The sequence below is a fragment of the Pyxicephalus adspersus genome, chromosome Z (genome assembly GCF_032062135.1).
Source record: "Pyxicephalus adspersus chromosome Z, UCB_Pads_2.0, whole genome shotgun sequence".
In the NCBI taxonomy this organism is placed as follows: Eukaryota; Metazoa; Chordata; class Amphibia; order Anura; family Pyxicephalidae; genus Pyxicephalus; species Pyxicephalus adspersus.
In genome coordinates this window covers 88,403,425-88,423,132 of record NC_092871.1, presented here as the reverse complement: position 1 = coordinate 88,423,132, position 19,708 = coordinate 88,403,425, and the positions used below count along the sequence as shown (strand labels likewise).

General features: G+C 41.0%; 1 protein-coding gene across 3 annotated transcripts in view; it reads right to left on the bottom strand.

Moving 5' to 3' along the window:
• The window catches only part of OPHN1 (oligophrenin 1), a 67,144-nt gene that overhangs the window by 12,127 nt on the left and 35,309 nt on the right, over positions 1 to 19,708 (bottom strand). For 2 of the 3 annotated variants that reach the window (XM_072431473.1, XM_072431475.1), the window contains exons 10-20: positions 19,290 to 19,316; positions 18,432 to 18,532; positions 16,883 to 16,974; positions 15,995 to 16,073; positions 14,577 to 14,610; positions 12,609 to 12,671; positions 11,557 to 11,631; positions 11,333 to 11,417; positions 10,840 to 10,898; positions 10,246 to 10,351; positions 9,051 to 9,210 (exon numbers count right to left, since the gene is read on the bottom strand). In XM_072431473.1, the coding sequence (XP_072287574.1) occupies positions 9,051 to 9,210; positions 10,246 to 10,351; positions 10,840 to 10,898; positions 11,333 to 11,417; positions 11,557 to 11,631; positions 12,609 to 12,671; positions 14,577 to 14,610; positions 15,995 to 16,073; positions 16,883 to 16,974; positions 18,432 to 18,532; positions 19,290 to 19,316 (881 nt within the window). The remainder of the gene's footprint in view (positions 1 to 9,050; positions 9,211 to 10,245; positions 10,352 to 10,839; positions 10,899 to 11,332; positions 11,418 to 11,556; positions 11,632 to 12,608; positions 12,672 to 14,576; positions 14,611 to 15,994; positions 16,074 to 16,882; positions 16,975 to 18,431; positions 18,533 to 19,289; positions 19,317 to 19,708) is intronic. The other variant, XM_072431474.1, reaches the window with a different exon arrangement.

The window sequence follows — 19,708 nt, the reverse complement described above, 5'->3', positions numbered from 1 at the left end:
GGCAACATCCTATGTAAACCCATGCACAAATAGAACACCGAAGACCTCATTTGTTTGCTGGTTGCCTAAAGTCTTTTTAAAACTACATATTCATCTAAGACTATGCTGTCCACAGGGTGAAAACAGTGCTGTGATTTCACTACTGATATTGTCACCCTATTACAGGAACTGGGATAATAACAGATACATTGGCAGGATCAAAAGATAAAGGATGTTACAAGGAGAACTACTAACACGCTGCATCCTATGTCATTTTTGCCCAAATTGCAACTTTAAATTCCACCACTGATGTAAAGCAGACTATTCTGTTTATTCAAAGGGCAACATGCCACATTTTCAGAAGAACATGCTGATACAGAAAATGTTTTTTTTTTCTTCAAACTGTGAATCAAATGTTAAAAATGAGTTGATTATTGGGTGTTAGCGAGATTTTACATGTGCTTCTGGCTGAAGTGGGTGGAAGTCCACGATCTGAGGGTGGAAGAAAGGAAGTTTTAAAAATTACGCTACGCACAAATGTTTCGATAGACCCTTCCCTAAAAATTTAGAAGACGGATAAAGTTTATTTTGCAGCATACGGATGCCGTTACAGCCAGAACGGAAATTTCCCTAATGTTTTAAAATGGAAACAAAAATGTACTAAACGATTCCACGAACTGGAAACAAATTTTGCTTTAAAAGTTTTTTGTAAGAAAAAGTCGTCCCCTTTACAAGCGCTCCCCCTGGTGGTCATTGTGTGGGGAAAAAGTGTTTCCAATCTCTTCAAACAGTTCAAACTGTATGCAGCTGCTGAACTTTTGAGTTTCCGTCTGTTATTAATTTTTAAACATAGATCAGTGAACGCCACAGCAGACAAGATTTTGTGCCTGTGAATAGGCTGCGGTTCGTGACATTTAAGGTTTACACAAGAGCTTAAAGGGGAATGTCCTAGAGATTCCTAAAAATTGTTCTGTGCAGAGATGGGGATGGGGTGACAGTGGCAATGCTGGAGTACAATTGGGAGACAGACAAAACGTTGTCACCCTATAACAAATAAATATTTTATATACAGAGCAATTATGGAACACTTTGAAGACTGTGCCAGTCCTACAAGCCAAGAGATGGACGAGTCTGGACTAAGCCAAACGGGCCATCATCTTTCTTCTTTTATTCCTCCTACATACGATATTGAGCCATCTTGTTTGATCATGCCGGGATGACAGAACTCCAGCGCAGTTCATTCATTCATCCCAACAAATGTAAGGGAAGCGATAAGGAAGGTAAGTCAGGTTATTGAGGATGGGACATCGCCTCTTCCTTCCTGCAATATGGACCTGCTGATCATTAGAACATAAAGATGGAACCTAAGGTAGGACAAACATGGCGGAATTCGAATTTCTGAGATGTAAATCTATTAAAAATTACTTTTGGAATTAATTTACCAAGTTAAAGCCTATTTGAGATTTTTGGGGTTGGGTTGGTAGCATGACAGAAAAGAAAAGTGCTGGATGTGTTTGCAGGATACATGGCCAAACGTTGGAAACGCCTGACCATCATGCATTCCAAATCCTTGGCCATTAATTTGGCCTCCCAATGTCCAATAAATTGGAGCTGGCACCATCCATGGCCATGAAAATGTGGCTGGTGAATCTATGGCCAAAAATTTGGAACTGGTCTCACAGCATTCTCCACTTTTGGACTTTCTAGAAGATTTTGGAGTGTGTCAGTGGTATCTGCCCCCTTTTGGTGAGGTCAGGTACTGATGGTGGGGATTTGCCCCCATTGATGAGGTCAGGTACTGATGGTGGGGATTTGCCCCTATCGTTGAGGTCAGGTAGTGATGGTGGGGATTTGCCCCCATTGGTGAGGTCAGATACTGATGGTGGGGATTTGCCCCTATCGTTGAGGTTAGGTAGTGATGGTGGGGATTTGCCTGTATTAGTGAGGTCAGGTACTGATGGTGGGGATTTGCCCCTATTGGTGAGGTTAGGTACTGATGGTGGATGAGAAGACCGGGCTCACCATTCTAAATCATCCCAAAGGTGTTCAGTAGGATGAGGTCAGGGCTCTGTGCAGGACACTCGAGTTCCTCCACACCAAACTGGTGACCCCATGTCTTTATGGAGGGGGCTTTGTACCCCGGGGCACAGCCATGCGGGAACAGAAAAGGGTCTTCACCAAACTGTGACCACAAGGCTGGAAAAGCACAATTGTCTGCAATGTCTTTGTATGATGGAGGATTACCAGGACCCTGGAGACACCCGAATTTCATCATTTCGAGAGGGGTCCACATATGTAAATAAAAACAATTTTAAAATGAGGTCATGCATATACAGATGGGGGAGGAACCAGATAACCAACACTGAAATGTGGCTGAAGAGAGACTTTTAAATATATGCAGATCATCACACTCCTCTGGTCCGAAGATCTAATCATTCTCGACTTCTTCGGTAATTATGCCATTATCATTTTCTTCTTTGCCATTTGTAAAGTAATTACAGGAAGAAGTAATGACCATCTTGTGGTACGCATGTATAATTTAGTCATCTGATGTCTGGTTGCAGAAACATTTCTTAAGGAATCTAAATAAAGTTATAAATGTCTAATATTGTTACTCGGACTACTACTTACTTGAAACGGTTTCACATTTATTCCCATTGGATTGTTTTTAAATCTGATGATTTTTACAATGGAAAAAAAAAACCTATGAATCTTTATATAGAGCACAACGTGCCTTCACGCTGGTACCACAGAGCCCCACAATCCTAATTATAATCACTCAGATGTACTCTAGCGACCAATTGATTGAAGACAATAAAACAACCAGGATGTTTTTGAGTTGTGGTAGCACCAAAAGAAATCTTGCAGTGATGATTAATCTACAGCAGTGTTTCTTTTTTTAAAATGAGTGAACAACTGAAATAACTTTCAGGTCTTCAGGGAACCCCTTCTATAGTTATTATATCCACAGCTCACAGTACATTAGTGCAGATTTGGAAGATTTTGAAGAGTCTTCCGAATTTGACTTAGGAATCCCATTCAGTTTTAGACTGAATTTTAAAGAATCTTGCCATATACAAAATGACCTGTCAACACTAATCCTGCGGAGGGTATATACGGTCTAATCAAAAAGATTTTAGAAGAGCCCAGACGTTGCTAAATTTCATACTAAACAGATTATAATTGATTCTAAAGACTTGGGCCTCTATCAGCCATACAGAACATTTAGGAAAATTCAGCACTTTGGCCACTCCCCCAAGGAGTTTGCATCGAAAATACTACTGCAATGCATGTATTCAAATACCCAAGGGTGACACTAGGATCACAATCAAAAAACTTTAGGAATCCTGGATCGGGCCGAGGACAGGTGAGGTCCCTTCTGCTATAATCTCTCCAGCCTGCCTGCTCCGGGTTTCTGTCAAAAAAGCTGAGCTGCGCATGTGCACGATTTCCTTTGGTGGCCAGGATACCCAGCAATCCCAGGAATAAATGAATCTGGCCCAGCCAACTGTGATGGTTAAATCAATTATCTCCAAAAAGAGAAGGAAGAAGGTGATGGTCACGTCCTGTGAGAAAATTGGGAACAGGTGAGTAGCCTTGGTTTGGTTTCGCTTTAAGGATCTGCCATCCAGACAAAATAGGATTCATGGAGGAGTGACCCCAGGACAAGAGAACTTACATCCTCAAGTTTTCCTTGGGATCACTCCCATGACTCCCATGTTTTTGATTACCTTTCTGATAAACCTATCCAGTCTAATGCTGCATACAAACTGTGAAGCATGGCGGTGTGGGACCACTTTCCTGCCTCAGTTTTATCCGCTTCCAGAACATTCTACAAGGTGTATATTTGCAATCTAAGGATCTATATTCAAATACATATGTGTAAAATCAACAACAAAGTGGTTTTAGGTAACAAAAGAAAAGACACGGATGAGCCAAGACAAAGCCCTGACCTCAGACTAATCTGAAACAGGCCCTTAAAATGAGACATTACACGGATATACGTGATATCGTTTTGTAAGCTTGGGGCCAAAACACTTCCTAGACACCGTTTGATCAGCTGCTACACAAAGAATTTGGCCAAAGCAGATGCCAGTATTTGAGGTTAAATTAGGGTTCACCATTTTTTTCAATCATTGACCTTGATGTTCAACCCATTTTCTCAACCCAGTGTTGAGTCTGACAAATGAGAAAAGTTCATTATTATGATGCAGATGAAAATCAGATCATTTTTTTGGAACAATTTTTGTTTCTATTTCTAACTTGTTTCTATTTCTCTAACAAAACCAATTAATATACATGAGCAGAAGATAATGTGGACAAGAGATGTAGTCTAGGACTTGCCAGGTGGGAGGGTACAGGATGACACTAGAGACCAATTATGAAATGACATTCGTGGTTTTCCATTGGTCCTCTGCCAAATCAAAAAAGCCGGCCCGTGTTCACATTTCCACTGGCCCACAGCCTCTGTCATAAAATCAATAATATGCCACCCGTCAGCACTGTTGACCACAGTATAATATACATGCGTACAAAAAAGCTATTTCATATTTCATTAGAGTTGTTCAACCGCCTTGCAATTATTGGCCCGCTACTCGGCGGACATAATCAGCAGGACGGGGAGTCCCCATATGTGCACAGGGATTTCCCTACGACATTATAGTGGGCGTGTGCTGTGCAGGACCCGCACGGACCACGCCCACTGTGATTTCTGCACGGACCTCGCACTGACAATGGACTTCGTACACAGGGAATCCCTCACGTCACCCTGCCGGGCGTTGTGCTGTGCAGGACCCGCACAGACTACTACCATTCTAACCCTGAGTACATACTGAATGGTCAGCCCCCACACATTTTCACATCACTAAATCTGGCCCTCTTTGCGAAAAGTTTGGACACCCCGCCTTAAGGTTTCCAAACTGGTCATATCGCTAACTTTACTACTGCAAAAAGCAAAACTTTGGCTTTTACTGAACTCTCAATTGTTTTGAATTTTTTATTAGTTTCTAAAGGAAAATATTTAGTTTTTCTTTTGCTATTTTTGGAAACCATTGTAATTGGCATTGGCGTTGTAGTGGGCCATTGTAATCCTTGGCCCGTGCACAGATCTGCACTGGTTACAAGAAAGCTGCTTAGAAGTAAATACCGAACATTTGTATGTTTTTCTTATCCTCTCACTTTCATTTTGTGGTTCACTGATGCCTTGCTGGCGTATGCACAGCCAAAACTTTTATTCTTCCGTTATGCATGGAGCATGGAAAGGTTACAATCTAAAATACAAACCTCAGCATTGCAGAGTGGTAAATGCCGATATCCCGCTACTTGACCTGAGTACAAAGGCTGAAGGCCAATAGCTGGGCAGCACAGTGGCTCAGTGGTTAGCACTTTGGCCTTTGCAGTGCTGGGTCCCTCGTTGGAATCTCAGCCAGGACTCTATCTGTATGCAGTTTGCAGGTTCTCCCTGTGTCTGTGTGGGTTTACTCCGGGTACTCCGGTTTCCTCCCACATTCCAAAAACATGCTGTTAGGTTAATTGGCTTCCCCACAAATTGACCTTAGACTGTGACTGTGACTGTGTTGACCTTTGTACATTGCTGCGTAATGTGTTGGTGCTATATAAATACTGTGTAATAATAGTTGGTCTTGCTCTTCTTAACCGGGGTTCCTTTAGAGAATGCTGGGGGTTGCTTAAGAAACATCAGAATATTGAAGAATTTAAAGAAAGGGAAGCGAGAGAGGGGGTAGATGGTGTCACTAGGCAAAACCAGCAACATACAGTTAGGTCCATAAATATTTGGACAAAGACAACTTTTTTCTAGTTTTGGTTCTGTACATTACCACAATTAATTTTAAATGAAACAACTCAGATTGAACTGCAGACTTTCAGCTTTAATTCAGTGGGTTGAACAAAAAGATTGCATAAAAATGTGAGGAACTAAATCGTTTACTACACAATCACTTCATGTCAGGGGCTCAAAAGTAATTGGACAAATGACTCAAAGGCTATTTCATGGGCCGGTGAGGGCAATTCCTTTGTTATGTCATTATCAATTAAGCAGATAAAAGGCCTGGAATTGATTTGGGGGGGGTATGTGGAAGATTTTGCTGTGAACAGACAACATGCGGAGCTCTCCATGCAGGTGAAACAAGCCGTCCTTACGCTGCAATAACAGAAAAACCCATCCGAGAAATTGCTACAATATTAGGAGTGACAAAATCTACAGTTTGGTACATCATGAGAAAGAAACAAAGCACTGGTGAACTCAGCAACGCCAAAAGACCTGGACGTCCATGGAAGACAACAGTGGTGGATTATTATTATTATTAATATTATTATTATTAAACAGGATTTATATAGCGCCAACATATTACGCAGCGCTGTACATTAAATAGGGATTGCAAATGACAGACTAATACAGACAGTGATACAGGAGGAGAGGACCCTGCTGATGGCAGAATCATTTCCATGGTGAAACCCCTTCACAACAGCCAACCAAGTGACAACACTCTGCAGGAAGTAGGCGTATCGATATCCAAGTCTACCATAAAGAGAAGACTGCATGAAAGTAATACAGAGGGAGCACTGCAAGGTGCAAGACACTCATAAGCCTCAGGAATAGAAAGCCTAGATTGGACTTTGCTAAAAAACATCTAAAAAGCCAGCACAGTTCTGGGAAAACATTCTCTGGACAGATGAAACCAAGATCAACCTTTACCAGAATGATGGCAAGAAAAAAGTATGGAGAAGGCGTGGAACAGCTCATGATCCAAAGCATAGCACATGATCTGTAAAACATGGCGGAGGCAGTGTGATGGCTTGGGCGTGCATGGCTGCCATGGCACTGGGACACTAGTGTTTATCCATGATGTGACACAGAAGCAGCCGAATGAATTCTGAGGTGTTCAGAGACATACTGTCTGCTCAAATCCAGCTAAATGCAGTCACATTGATTGGGAGGTGTTTCATAATACAGATGGACAATGAGCGAAAACACACAGCCAAAGCAACCCCGGAGTTTATTAAAGCAAATTAGTGGAATATTCTGGAATGGCCAAGTCACCTGATCTGAACCCAATTGAGCATTTCACTTGTTGAAGACTAAACTTCGGACAGAAAGGCCACAAACACACAGCAAGTGAAAGCCGCTGCAGTAAAGTCCTGGCAGAGCATTAATAGGAGGAACCCCGGCATCTGGTGATGTCCATGAGTTCCAGACTACAGGCTGTCATTGCCAGCAAAGGGTTTTCATCCAAGTATTCGAAATGAACATTTTTTTTTAGCTTTTTAATTTGACCAAATTATTTTGAGCCCCTGAAATGAAGTAATTGTGTTAAAAAAGGGTTTAGTTCCTCACATTTTTATGCAATCTTTTTGTTCAACCCACTGAATTAAAGCTGAAAGTTCAACGGCATCTCAGTTGTTTCATTTAAAATTAATTGTGGAAATGTACAGAACCAAAGTTAGAAAAAAGTTGTCTCTGTCCAAATATTTATGGACCTAAATGTCGGATCAGTAAAAGCCTTTACACTTAAGCCTCAGATAGGTAACCACTGATACCAATTATCCTATTAATTTCCTGTAAGGAAGAGATTGTTCTCATGACCTCCAACTTTCTTCCAACTAAGGAAGTTCATTAAGGGTGTTCCCCTCTTACTTTAAATGTTGAGCCACCTCATTAAGCAATCATATATAATGTATAAAAGAAGTTCTTCCAACTAACCCCAAACATAACAACTAATTCTTCTCACTGCTCCCGAACGTAATGAGGCGCATATCCCTCTTATAACCAACATACATTGGGCCCTTCTCATACTGGTGGACAATGTAGGAGGACATTCTTTTACTAACCGCAAATACGAGGAGCCCATCAGCCACTGACCACCAACATAAAAGGGCACAGCAGATCACACTAATAAATTATGAGCTGTAGATAAAGCATTTTTACAGGGTTCCTGGAAATCTAAACTTTCTGCAAGATTGCACCTGGGGTAAGAAGCTTAAGAAAAGTTGATCTAGTCGTTATAGAGAGGCAATGGACAGGAGAAATTTTGAATGTTTTTTGGTTGCTTCTGATTAGTAAACAGGCACTTCAGGGTCTCTTTGTGGCTGCTCAAGTCTGAGCAAGGATCACTAATGGAATAGATTTTAAAGGAGTTGTATGTTTGGGTGCTGGCAGCTGAGGAGTCAAGATGTTCACCACTGTAAAGATTCTTACAGCGAAATTAAAGTAAAAATCAAGAATCAAACTTACCTTTACTTCTGCAGATCCCTGGATCCCCACGGAGCAGTCCTCAATTGGGTCTCGCTTTGCCCAGGTTTCTTCCTTCATCCCGGCACATAGCAAGCACGAGGTGCGCCATCTTCCTCCTTCTTCTGCCTACGCCACCTAACCTTACAGGCTTGAGATTGGGTGATGTGTGCTGCTGTAGTTGTAAAAAAAAAAAAAAAGTACCAATCTCACTGCGCATGCATGAGATTGACCCCTTTTTTTTCAATGACTGAAAAGTAAAGGAGCAGCCCTAAGCCTCCTGAAACACGTGATGTATAGGTGTCCCAGAAGGCCATGCTCTTCCATTCAGTTCCTACCAATGCGGTGGTACAGAATGAATGAAAGCACAGAGCCTTCTGGTATACCTATACGTCACGTGTTCCAGGGGTTTTCCAGCAGGACAGAGATAGGGAGGGACTTTTTTTTTTTTTTTATTAAAAAAGCATGTACAAAAAAAATTAAAAAGAATAATATACACTATATAAAGTAGAAATTGTGGTGATAAATCTGCTTTAAGACATGAACAAGTGGATATTTCAGAGTGGAAAGTATCTTGACTACTTTGTTGTCTTTCCCACCGACACCCAGACAGGTTGGACACTTACGGAGTAAACTATTAGGCCCATCAGCGCACGATGGAGTGGAACAAAGTCAGGTATGTTTGAAGCCCAGTATGTGTAACAGTTGTGGACAAAAGTGTAGACACCGAGGGACAGGATGTGTTTTGTTCATATAATTACCAAATAAAAAAAAGTATTTTCCCACTGGTTTTATATATCCTCTAAGGGATGGTCCTGCTTACCTTGTTGCAGTGCTCTATGAGAAGTTCCACCACAATATTTTGGAATTTGATGTTCATCATTGCAGCCACTGTATCTTCCTGGGCCCTCATCAGAGTTGGTCCAAAAATAACGCCCATATTAGAGGGGGACATGAGGTTCTCCCTGCTGTACTCGCACACTCTGGAAGCAATAAGAATCACAATTTATATGGACAAACTTGAGCAGAATATGTATTTTAGAGCTTAGAGACAAAATAAATTGTAAATCCCAACAATCTTTATATATTGAAGGAGAATGAAACATCTGATGCCAAATTCAGAGTGTATTTGGCTTTATGTACCTCAACTTTACCTAGAACGGGATTAAAGGGCCAGGATAGGGTCATGAGTCATTTCATTGCTGCAGACTTTCGGCTCTTTATTTGGGATTCAGGCCTGGAATGTACAAGGAATGGGTGGGCCAGGCACTTCTCCCTTTTTCAAGGCCTGAATAAAGAACGGCCCGGAGCACCTGGTCATTAATAATAAAAAGGAGTTTATGTCTGTGAGATTCGGGTAGTTGCAGCCTAAGACCAGGTAGCTTAGGTGGACAAGCTAGGTGTAGCCTACATGCTGGGAGAGGTCAGGAGGTCTCTTAAAGCTTTTAGGATTTTAATCTCTGCAAGGGAAAAACCCTGAACATTGCTTTTCTGTGGAAGTTTTTTTGTGAATATAAATGGTCAGAGCCCCCTGAAATTGAACTAAAACTTGAAATACCTCTCTGCAGTAGTAAGTTTGAAGCTAAACACTTGACATTCATTTAATGTGCCTAGAGAAGCCTCATGTAAATCCAGGCTGGACCTCAGCCACAGATAGAGGGTACACAGACGCTCACACTTTGCTTTATTTTTGGCACAGCTTGCAGAGTTCACCTTTTCAAGGAGGAAAGTTATAAGACATCACTTCGGGAGGAATGGACTACAAGAGGAACACAGACCCTAAATGAGTTATCAGACAGGCAGGAGATGAATAATGGGGAATAAACTGTCATGGTAGGAATTCTGAACCAATAAGATCAAGCAAAATTGGTGCATGCTCAATGATGAGTCCACCACTAGCACACACAGGGACATGGTGTCCTTCTCTCAATAAATTACACAGAATAATAATCCTGAGTCCATCATTAGAAATATAGTATCCATTGCCAGTGTTAAACCCCAGCCATGCCTATGCTCACCTTGAGAGGTGCCGTATGATGAGCTCCAGCATTTCTCTGTGATTGTCTGGCAGGCTGTACACCAGGCAGTGAATGGCTCCAAGACGATAATCCATATTTTCAGACTCTAAAAAGGAGAATGTGAAATGTTAATTGCATTATTGGTCATTTTAGCCCCTTCCCCCAAATACTGAACAATCCTAAGTGTTGCCAATAGATTTATAAACTGCTTTCAGCAATGGTTAAAAGGGCTCTAGGCAAGGTAGAAACTTCGCCACCACCTCTTTCTAAACTTTTAACTGGCATTGATGAGGACTGCAAAAGGAACAGCTAAAGCTTCCCCATCTTCACTGCTTTTACCACCCTGATCCCATCAGATATCCACCCTCCCTTGAGATGAGATAGGCAGAGGTACAGCTTCAATCTATGACAGGGGCGCAGCTTCAACCAATGACAACATCCTCTGGTTTCATGAAGGAACATGAAAGAAGTAGCTGAGCACCTTCCACACTCATTAGGTCCTATGTCCCTGAATGAATTTCCTTGTGCATGGCCCGGCTCCTACTGTACTGTCACCATACTGTCACTGATATGAGTTATGCTTTTTGTTCTTACTTGCAGCAGATACGAGTTCCCGATGTAGCTTATACGTCATGACGGGCTCTGAGAGATTCCTGGTTACAGAAAGAAAACAAAATTATAAAAATAAAAAAAAAACAATTATTCCAGAACGGCAAAGCATGTTAGGAAACACGAATATTCATTATTATTTTGTATTTGTATATCGCCAACAGATTACGCAGTGCTGAACAGAGAGATAGGGCATATGGGGAAAGAACTGCATCACATTCTGCTTGTACTGCTAAATTTTTATAATCATAACAGATGCAAACAAGAGATCTGCTAACCTTTGTTATAATAAAAGCTGCACTCGGGGTAAAGAAGGACACGAATAACATAGCTCTGTATTCATTTATACATCATAAAATACATTTTGGTAAGGAGGGTATCTACTGTACCTAAATGTGGCCTCCTATTAGCCTACAACACTAACTAGGAAAATCTGGCTTTATTCAGAAAATGATTGTCAGCTTTGCAGTTTAAATACCTGAGATAGAATTTCAAGGCGCTCGTAACCGTTTTGATGTCACAGTCACTGCTCTGCAGGTCTATATTCCCGGGGCATTTAGGATCTAAGAATAACAGTAACAAATGTTAATGGCAAACTGCCGAGTTTGTGGGGTGCAAAGCAAAATCTGGGGAGCAGAAGATTTTAAAGTTTATGGGGAAACAATAGAAGTATATATCTGTCAGGTGACAGGAGGACCTTACCGAAAAATGCATTCAGCAACTTCTGCACTTGGATGTTACTCCCCACCGTCCTGTACACTCCTTCTGTAGCCATTCCTACAAGAGAACAGAGACTAATAAATGGCCTTGGATGATGTTGTTAAATCTGTCCTTTAGCCTCTGCTTCATTACATTTGACCAATAAAAACTACAAAACATAGATATAAATAAAGAGGTATTATTCTAGTGTGTACACTCCTCACTGATTGTGACTATTACACACCAACAGAATTGTGCACGTTCTTTGTTTGCACATCTGAAGATCTGAGCATCCCACCGGCCTCCCTCACAAGCTGATTAGAAGCAGAACATTTACAGGCCTTGATGTGGTTTGTTAGTGGAATGAAATGTAAACTCAAGGACATGCTAAGGAATCTGAAGGATCCACAAATGTGAATAAAGTGATATTGAAATACAACACTGAGGAGTGAAGGAGGACAAATATTCAAATGTTACAGATCTTCAATTGTGACTCAATACAAATACAGTGTAATAAAAAAAATTGTGTAAGTACCACCCTAATGGCCCCAGGTGTAGCTGGTGAGGGGTCCTGGTGAAACTCCAACAAAGACTACAAAGACATTGCAGACAATTGTGCTCTCCCAGCCTTGTGGTCACAGTTTGGTGAAGACCCGTTTCTGTTTTCATGACTGTGCGCCGGGGTACAAAGCCCCCTCCATAAAGACATGGGGTCACCAGTTTGGTGAGGAGAAACTCCAGTGTCCTGCACAGAGCCCTGACCTCAACCTACTGAACACCTTTGGGGTGAATTGGAATGGTGAGCCAGGTCTTCTCATCCAACAATAGTACTGACCTCACAAATGGGTACAAATGGGGGCACAGACACATCCCAAGTCTTGTGGAAACCCTTCCAAGAGGAGTGGGGGATAGGGAGGCAACTCCATAATAATATCCACAGGAAAAAAGGAGATGGTTCATGTTAATGCCAATGGTTTAGGCTGGGAAGACCAATGAGTTCATATAGGTGTAAAGGTCAGGAGTTCACAAATGGTTACTCAGAAATCTTTTCCTACCTGTAGCTTCTACAGCATTGATGCATTTCCGGACGAAACGGAACCCAAGTTCGTTCAATTCCACTAGAAAGGAAGGGAAGGTTGGTCAGTGACAGGGATGCTGATCATGTAGCTAAATTCATAGCAAACATACAGGATGAATACATTGGGTTTGGAAAAGATGTGTCATATGGAAATCCCTGTTCCTCAAAGCAACTCGAGGAGAACAGAGAGAGCGTTCATCTGTTTATAAGTCATTGATCCCTTTTCGGTTATACCAGTGAAATGTTGTCATTGCTCTATCACCGGCAAGAAATATTCGGGCAGCTAGGATGTGATGTCAAAAAAACAGGTATCTATTAAGTACTCCTTTTGCTCAATTTGCCATCAGGTCGCTAGCATCACATGACCCCAAAATAAGAGTAATAAACAGCAGACTAAAAGAATATCTACAGAAATCAGAAGATCAAAACAGTAACTCAACATCTATCACTGCGTATTATTTTGTATTTCAACCAATATTCTACAATGGAGATTAGAATAATGCCAAATGATAGAATACCATATATTGTCACCATTTACATAAAATTCTGTTTCAGTGATCTTCCCGGCCTATTTAAGCTTGGCGCACCACAGGGCACTTTTTCAGTAACCACTCGGCTGTTTTTGGGTGGTTAGTAAAGAGTTGGGTCACAATACAGGGGCTGCCACCCACCTACAGCTTCTTTCCATCCAGTTTAAAAAAAAATCAACACAGTATTTTGTTTTCTATATGTTTAAATTATGAAAACATTTTTGATAATTGATATATTTATATATATATATATATATATTTTTTTTCCATAGTCATGTCACTAGCTGTCTCTCAAAGGAGCTCACCATCTAATGTCCCTACCATAGTCATATGTCTTTAATACAGTCTAAGGTAAATTTTTTGGGGAAACCAATTACCCTAACTGCATGTTTTTGGGATTTGGGAGGAAACCGGAATATCCTGAGGAAACCCACACAAACACGGGGAGAACCTGCAAACTCCATGCAGATAAAATCCTGGATGAGATTCAAACCTGGGACCTAGCGCTGCAAAGGCCAGAGTGCTAACCTCTGAGCCACCATGCTTGTTATGTTTTTAAAAAAGATATTGCTTGTACGTTATAAACATACTGTTTATAAAAAAAAAAAAATTATAATCTTTGGACTTTATATGCCAGGAATTCCCTACTTTTACTTCTGTGCTGAGAAGGTCTTTTTTACATTTTGATAACTCAATATGGCCAATTATGTTTCTTCACTACTACCACAATATTCTGTTCCATCACAGAGAAAGTTGAAATGTACAGCACAGGAGATGGGCTTGACACAGCAGCCATAGGTTCAGGTCACTATTTATGTAAATAATTTGTTACACAGGCACGAACATGAGGGTAACAAGAGGCATATGGTACACATAATTATGAACACTTCAGTATACCTATGCATTCACTTTATATAGTGGATCAGTGGTTAGCACTCTGGCCTTTACGGAGGTCCCAGGTCTCAGTATGGCCTTTACAGAGATCCCAGTATACCTATGGATTCACTTTATATAGATGTTAAAAAATTGGGCAGCACGGTGGCTCAGGGGTTAGCACTCTGTCCTTTGAAGGGGTCCCAGGTTTGAATCTCAGACGGGACATAATCTGCATGGAGTTTGTAGGTTCTCCCTGTGTTTATGTGGGTTTTTTTCGAGTACTCCGGTTCCTCTCACATTCCAAAAACAGCCAGTTAGGTTAATTGGCTTTCCCCAAAATTGCCCTTAGATTGCGATAATGACATATGACTATGGTAGAGAAATTAGATTGTGAGCTCCTCTGAGGGACAGCTAGTCACATGACTACGGACTTTGTACAGCGCTGCGTAATAAGTTGGTGTTATATAAATACTGTTTAATAATAATATTAATAATTTTACAGATTTACACAGGCACAGCAAATGAATCATTGTACTCACTTTCATCACTTTTTGTAATTGGGCTGTGATAGATCTGTGGGGAAAGACACAGACAAGGGTGAAAGGAGTAATGAGAAATCAGTTATCTATGAATAATACATTCACACACATAATATTATATTACTAATCCAAGCTTTCAACCTTTACAATGTGGAGGAACCCTAAAAATACCTTTCAGGTCTCCAGGAACCCCTGACAATCGTTATATCTATGGCTCAATAGGCCTGACAGCAAGCTGATATATTAAAGGTAATTAATGAATATGGAAAGTGTTGTGATTGGCATATGTGACAAACAATTCATATGACAAAATTATTTTTGTAGTAACAGTAGGAGAAAAGAATTCGGATCATAGGGAATACAAAAATTTGATCCTTAGGTACCATGGGTGGAAGATGGATTTAGGGTAGGTTTTTTCCTTGGGGATGTTTTTACCTATTATCTGTAAAGTTTTTACAAAGGGTGCCAGACAATGTACGTGGATCTTCATCTCAAAAATTGTTTGTATCAAATTGTATATTTTCCGATGGACAGCTATGGACCTCAGCGAGGACACTATCTGCATGGAGTTTGTAGGTTCCCCCTGTGTTTGTGTGGATCCCACATTCCAAAAACATGCAGTTAGGTTAATTGGCTTCCCCCCCAACATTGACCTTGGACTGTAAAAATGACATATGACTATGGTAGGGACAGCAAAGTTTGTGAGCTCCTTTGAGGGACAGCTATGTGAGCGCTATATAAAAACTGTGTAATAATAATAATCATATGCTGCCTCAGTATTTCTTTGTTTTGTTTGTTCAGACAAGCAGTAACATCAGCAATTCCCAAGCAATTCTCAATGGCTGGCACCTTGCCAGCTTCTAAGCCATTCCATCCACTGTGCTGGTCCTCAACGAACTGGCTTTTTGAAATTTTACAGTGGGCAGCAATAAACCTTTCACTACAGCCCCCATTCATTCTCTATAGAACACAACAGGCATCTCAAGCCAGGAAGCAGTAACTTTCACCTGCACATTCACTATGCATCTAAATCGGCCTCAATAACATCTCTTTACACAGATTTTCTCCATACCAGTACAATACCATTTTGCATCTTTTAGTTCAAACTCTCCCTTGTTCCTCTAAGCCAGTGGTCGACAACCTTTCGGACCTCACTGACCACTACATTCATAATGTTAAATCACGCGCCTGTGTGCGGAGTTGTGTGTTGTGTGTGTCAATCAAAGGAGAAGAAACTTCCTCCAGAGTATTGTCATGATGCCAGAACCTGTCCACTGTCCGCTGGGGGGCACACTGGCCAGGTAATTTTTCTGCAGACCATCGCTTGGCGTCAGCTGCTCTACGCAGTCGTTTAAGATTTTCAGGCTGCAGTATCAAATTTCAGCAGCAGAGGTCGCTGTAACCGCAAGCAAACTCACCGGCTCCTTCCCGTCCATGGCTTCGATCCACAGGCGTCGATTGGTCTCGGAAAGGGCCTGGAAAGTGATGGTGCCTGCTCTGAAATACAAAAGGACTGAAACAGTTATCACAATCCATAAAACAAACAAAGCAATTATGCCATTGCAGTCAGTCACAAGATTTATCTGATGAAAACAAGCCAATTACACTGCAGTGCAAAGATCTCATAGGTGTATGTTACATTTTATCTTCCACTTGTAGTATCTGAAAACCCAACTACTAAAATCTCAAAGAAGCTTCATCATTCTTGTTATTGAAAAGTTAATTGTAATCATTAAAAATCTGCAGTTTTTATTAAATTATTAAACCTGCCATAAAGGCTCCTCATTAGTGGCTTCTGGAGACATCCACAGGTCCCCTGTTGTGTCATCACCCCAGGACAAGTCAAGAGCACCCAATAAAAAATAAAGGAAATGGCTCAAAAAATTGGTCATCTGCACTAAATGACTTTTTCCTGGGTAAATATAAAGACATTGAAAATACAACCAATGTGCTGGGGAAGCTGGCATTGGGTTTGAAGTATTTGGCCCTGATTAAAGCTCTCCAAGGCTGGAGAGAATACACTTTCATCAGTGAAGCTGGGTGATCCAGCCAACCTAGAATGGATCTGCTCCAGGATTGAAACATTTGCTAACAAATAGCTAATGGTTTAAGAAATCCATTCCAGGTTGGCTGGATCACCCAGCTTCACTGATGAAAGTGTATCCTCCACAGCCTTGGAGAGCTTTCAAAAATCAGGGCCTTTGGGTCAAACCAACAGCCAAGTAATTAGCATTTTCAATTGAAGGGTTCCTCAATGGCAGCCTACAAATCTCCTCCAGTCCAAGGTTCCTTGTGGTGGTACTTACCTCTCATTGGTCTCTACATCAAAACAAAACCTCTTATCGATGGAATCCGTCTTCCTTCTAATGCAGGATTTGAGGGTCAGCTCCTGGCTTACCTAAAGGGAATAAAGAGCTGAGGATATCTGGAAGAAACCATGAGGACAATTGGAAGAACGAGACAACAGCAAGGAGAAAACCATAAAAGGTGGAAGGATGATGGAAGAGAGGGAATCTGATGAGGAGGGTCTGATGCAGAGCAGCAGTGAGAAGATTATAGGAAGGATGTGAGCAGCCAACAACCCCGGGGAGAAGACCAGCTATGGCGGAGGACCCATACAATGGTGACAGATGGTGATGGGAAGATTATCACACAGGCTTTCCTTGTAGACAAACAGGATTAAAGTGTCACTGGACAGAGACACAATTACAAAACCTTACATGATGCTATTGTGTACACACATTGTAACCTCCTGCCTACCAAATAAATATATATATATATATATATATATATATATATATATATATATATACGTAGACATCTGACCACCACATTATGGTCTATAGGATGCATTTTGGGTATTTAGGTATTTATAGTTTATATAAGGCGGGGTGGGTCTACATGGGCGCTTTTAAAAACACATGTAAATGTTCCTATTGTGTTCATATGCATTTTTTGCACTTAATAAATGCCTATGCTGCGTTTTCAATGCGTTTACGTTTTTAGTGCTTAAAAAGGCGGAAAAAGTCCTATTGAAGTGAATAGAAGCGTTTACCCAGGTTTACCCAGGTTTACCCGCATTTTGGGCGTTTTCCAGCTTCAATCCAGCATTTTAACTAGCAACATTATAGATAAAGCTCATAAACATGCCCCAAGGAAACTTCCTGGTGTAGATTAGCTTATTGGAATGCATGGGGATTTCAAACAAGGGCATTAAAAGCCTCAGGTTAAACGCTTGGGAAAACGTCCGTGTAGACTAAGCCTAAGACAATGTTCCTCCACTGGAAACACAAATCCAAGCAAAGTGCTTTTATGGCGTTAATGACCTTCTACCTTCCCCCCTTTAAGCAGGGTTCTGGACTGGCAATGGCTACCCAGGTCCAAGCATGGCATCCTTGGAGGAAAAGGAGAAGGTCACATTTGTTTAGGTATCAGGTATTTTTTGAAGTTCCAAAGAACAAAGGTGAAGGCATTAGAGTGGGGGTCAGAAGGGTTTGTTTCTATAAAATTATCTTTAACAACACTATTAGCGCTTGTTTCACAGTAACTGAAACAGAAAAGCAGCAATAATTATCTCCCCGGCCTCCCCGAGCTGTTTTTGGGTGGTATTGAAAAAAAGTTCGGTCACAATAGAGAGGGAAATAAAAAGTTGGAGAATAATACAAAGATGATGGAAGAATGAGAGATACTAAGTGAGTGGGCATTAGAAAGTTGGAAGAAAGTATAGGGGAGGTGGAAAAAAGTTTTAGAAAGTACTGGATACCTACGATACAAATAACTGCAAGCACTAAATGTGTGTTTCCAGGATGCTGGGCCTGCTTTTTGAACCCCCCGAGAGCAAGTATTTAAACTTACCTGCCGGGAGCCAGGCTTCTGCTCTATAGGAACTAAGCTTAAGGTCCTGGATTCCTTCTCGTACTTGCAGTAATATTTCACCCATGTAAGGCCCAGGGCCCCTGCAAACCATAAAAATAACATTCAGATCATATAAGGGCTACTCACATTCTAACAAATAATTGTCCTCTGACACTGGCTGGGTGACAGAATGGGTTAGCAATGGAAAGAACAGCAATGTATGCAGACTATACTATTAGGCCAAAAGTGTGGAGACCTGACCATCACATGTATATAGCAAAAAGGACGTGGACCCCCTTAAATTATTGAGTTAAAATTTAAGCAATTGTGCTCCTTCAGCCTTGTGGTCACAGTTGGGTGAAGACCCTTTTCTGTTCCCCCATGTCTGTGCCCCGGGGTACAAAGCCAGCTCCATAAAGACATGGGGTCACCAGTTTGGTGAGGAGGAACTCCAGTGTCCTGCACAGAGCCCTGACCTCATCCCAACTGAACACCTTTGGGATGAACTGGATTAGTGAGCCAGGTCTTAACACCCAACATCTGTACCTGTCCTCACCAATAGGGGGCAATTTTCCACAGTCCCCTTCCAAAGTCTTGTGGAAAGCCTCTTTAGAAGAATGGAGGATGTTACATTGAAAGCAACCTCATAATAAAGTCCATCGCTTTGGAATCAAGTACCCTACAAGATCATAAAAGTGTTACGGTCTGTTATCTCCAAACTTTTGGCCTCATACTTTATATCAGAACTGGGCAAGTTGAATGTAATGGAGCTTATCAGAGAATAAACATGGCAGACAATGCTTGAACCCGTGGAGTTGCGCATGGTGGAATATACAATCATCAAAAATAAATTTGAACCTGTGCAAAGTGACATAATATCCCTCCCTTAGTAGGCAAATTGAGAAACAAACAAAAAAAAGGCATTATGACGACAGACATCAACTCTGCAAAAGTAGAATACATCATTTCTGCCATATGAACAGTGGTTTGATTTGACTATGTGCTTGTGAATGTTAAAGAATGAGAGATGTGAATTCTGAAAATGTAAAGAGAGGAAAACATCAACTGAGGGTGGCTAAGATATAGTAAAGTATATATAAAGATAAAGATATAGTATAGTAAAAAGTATAGTAAGATATAGTAGTATAGTAAAAGTATAGAAAAGTAAATTCTAAATGTCTGACAACATTGAGGTGCTGGAAAGTCAAGTATTTAGTATATAAATAGAGTAGAAAGTTAACAGTGATCCACTCCTGTAAAATGGGCAATACCAACTC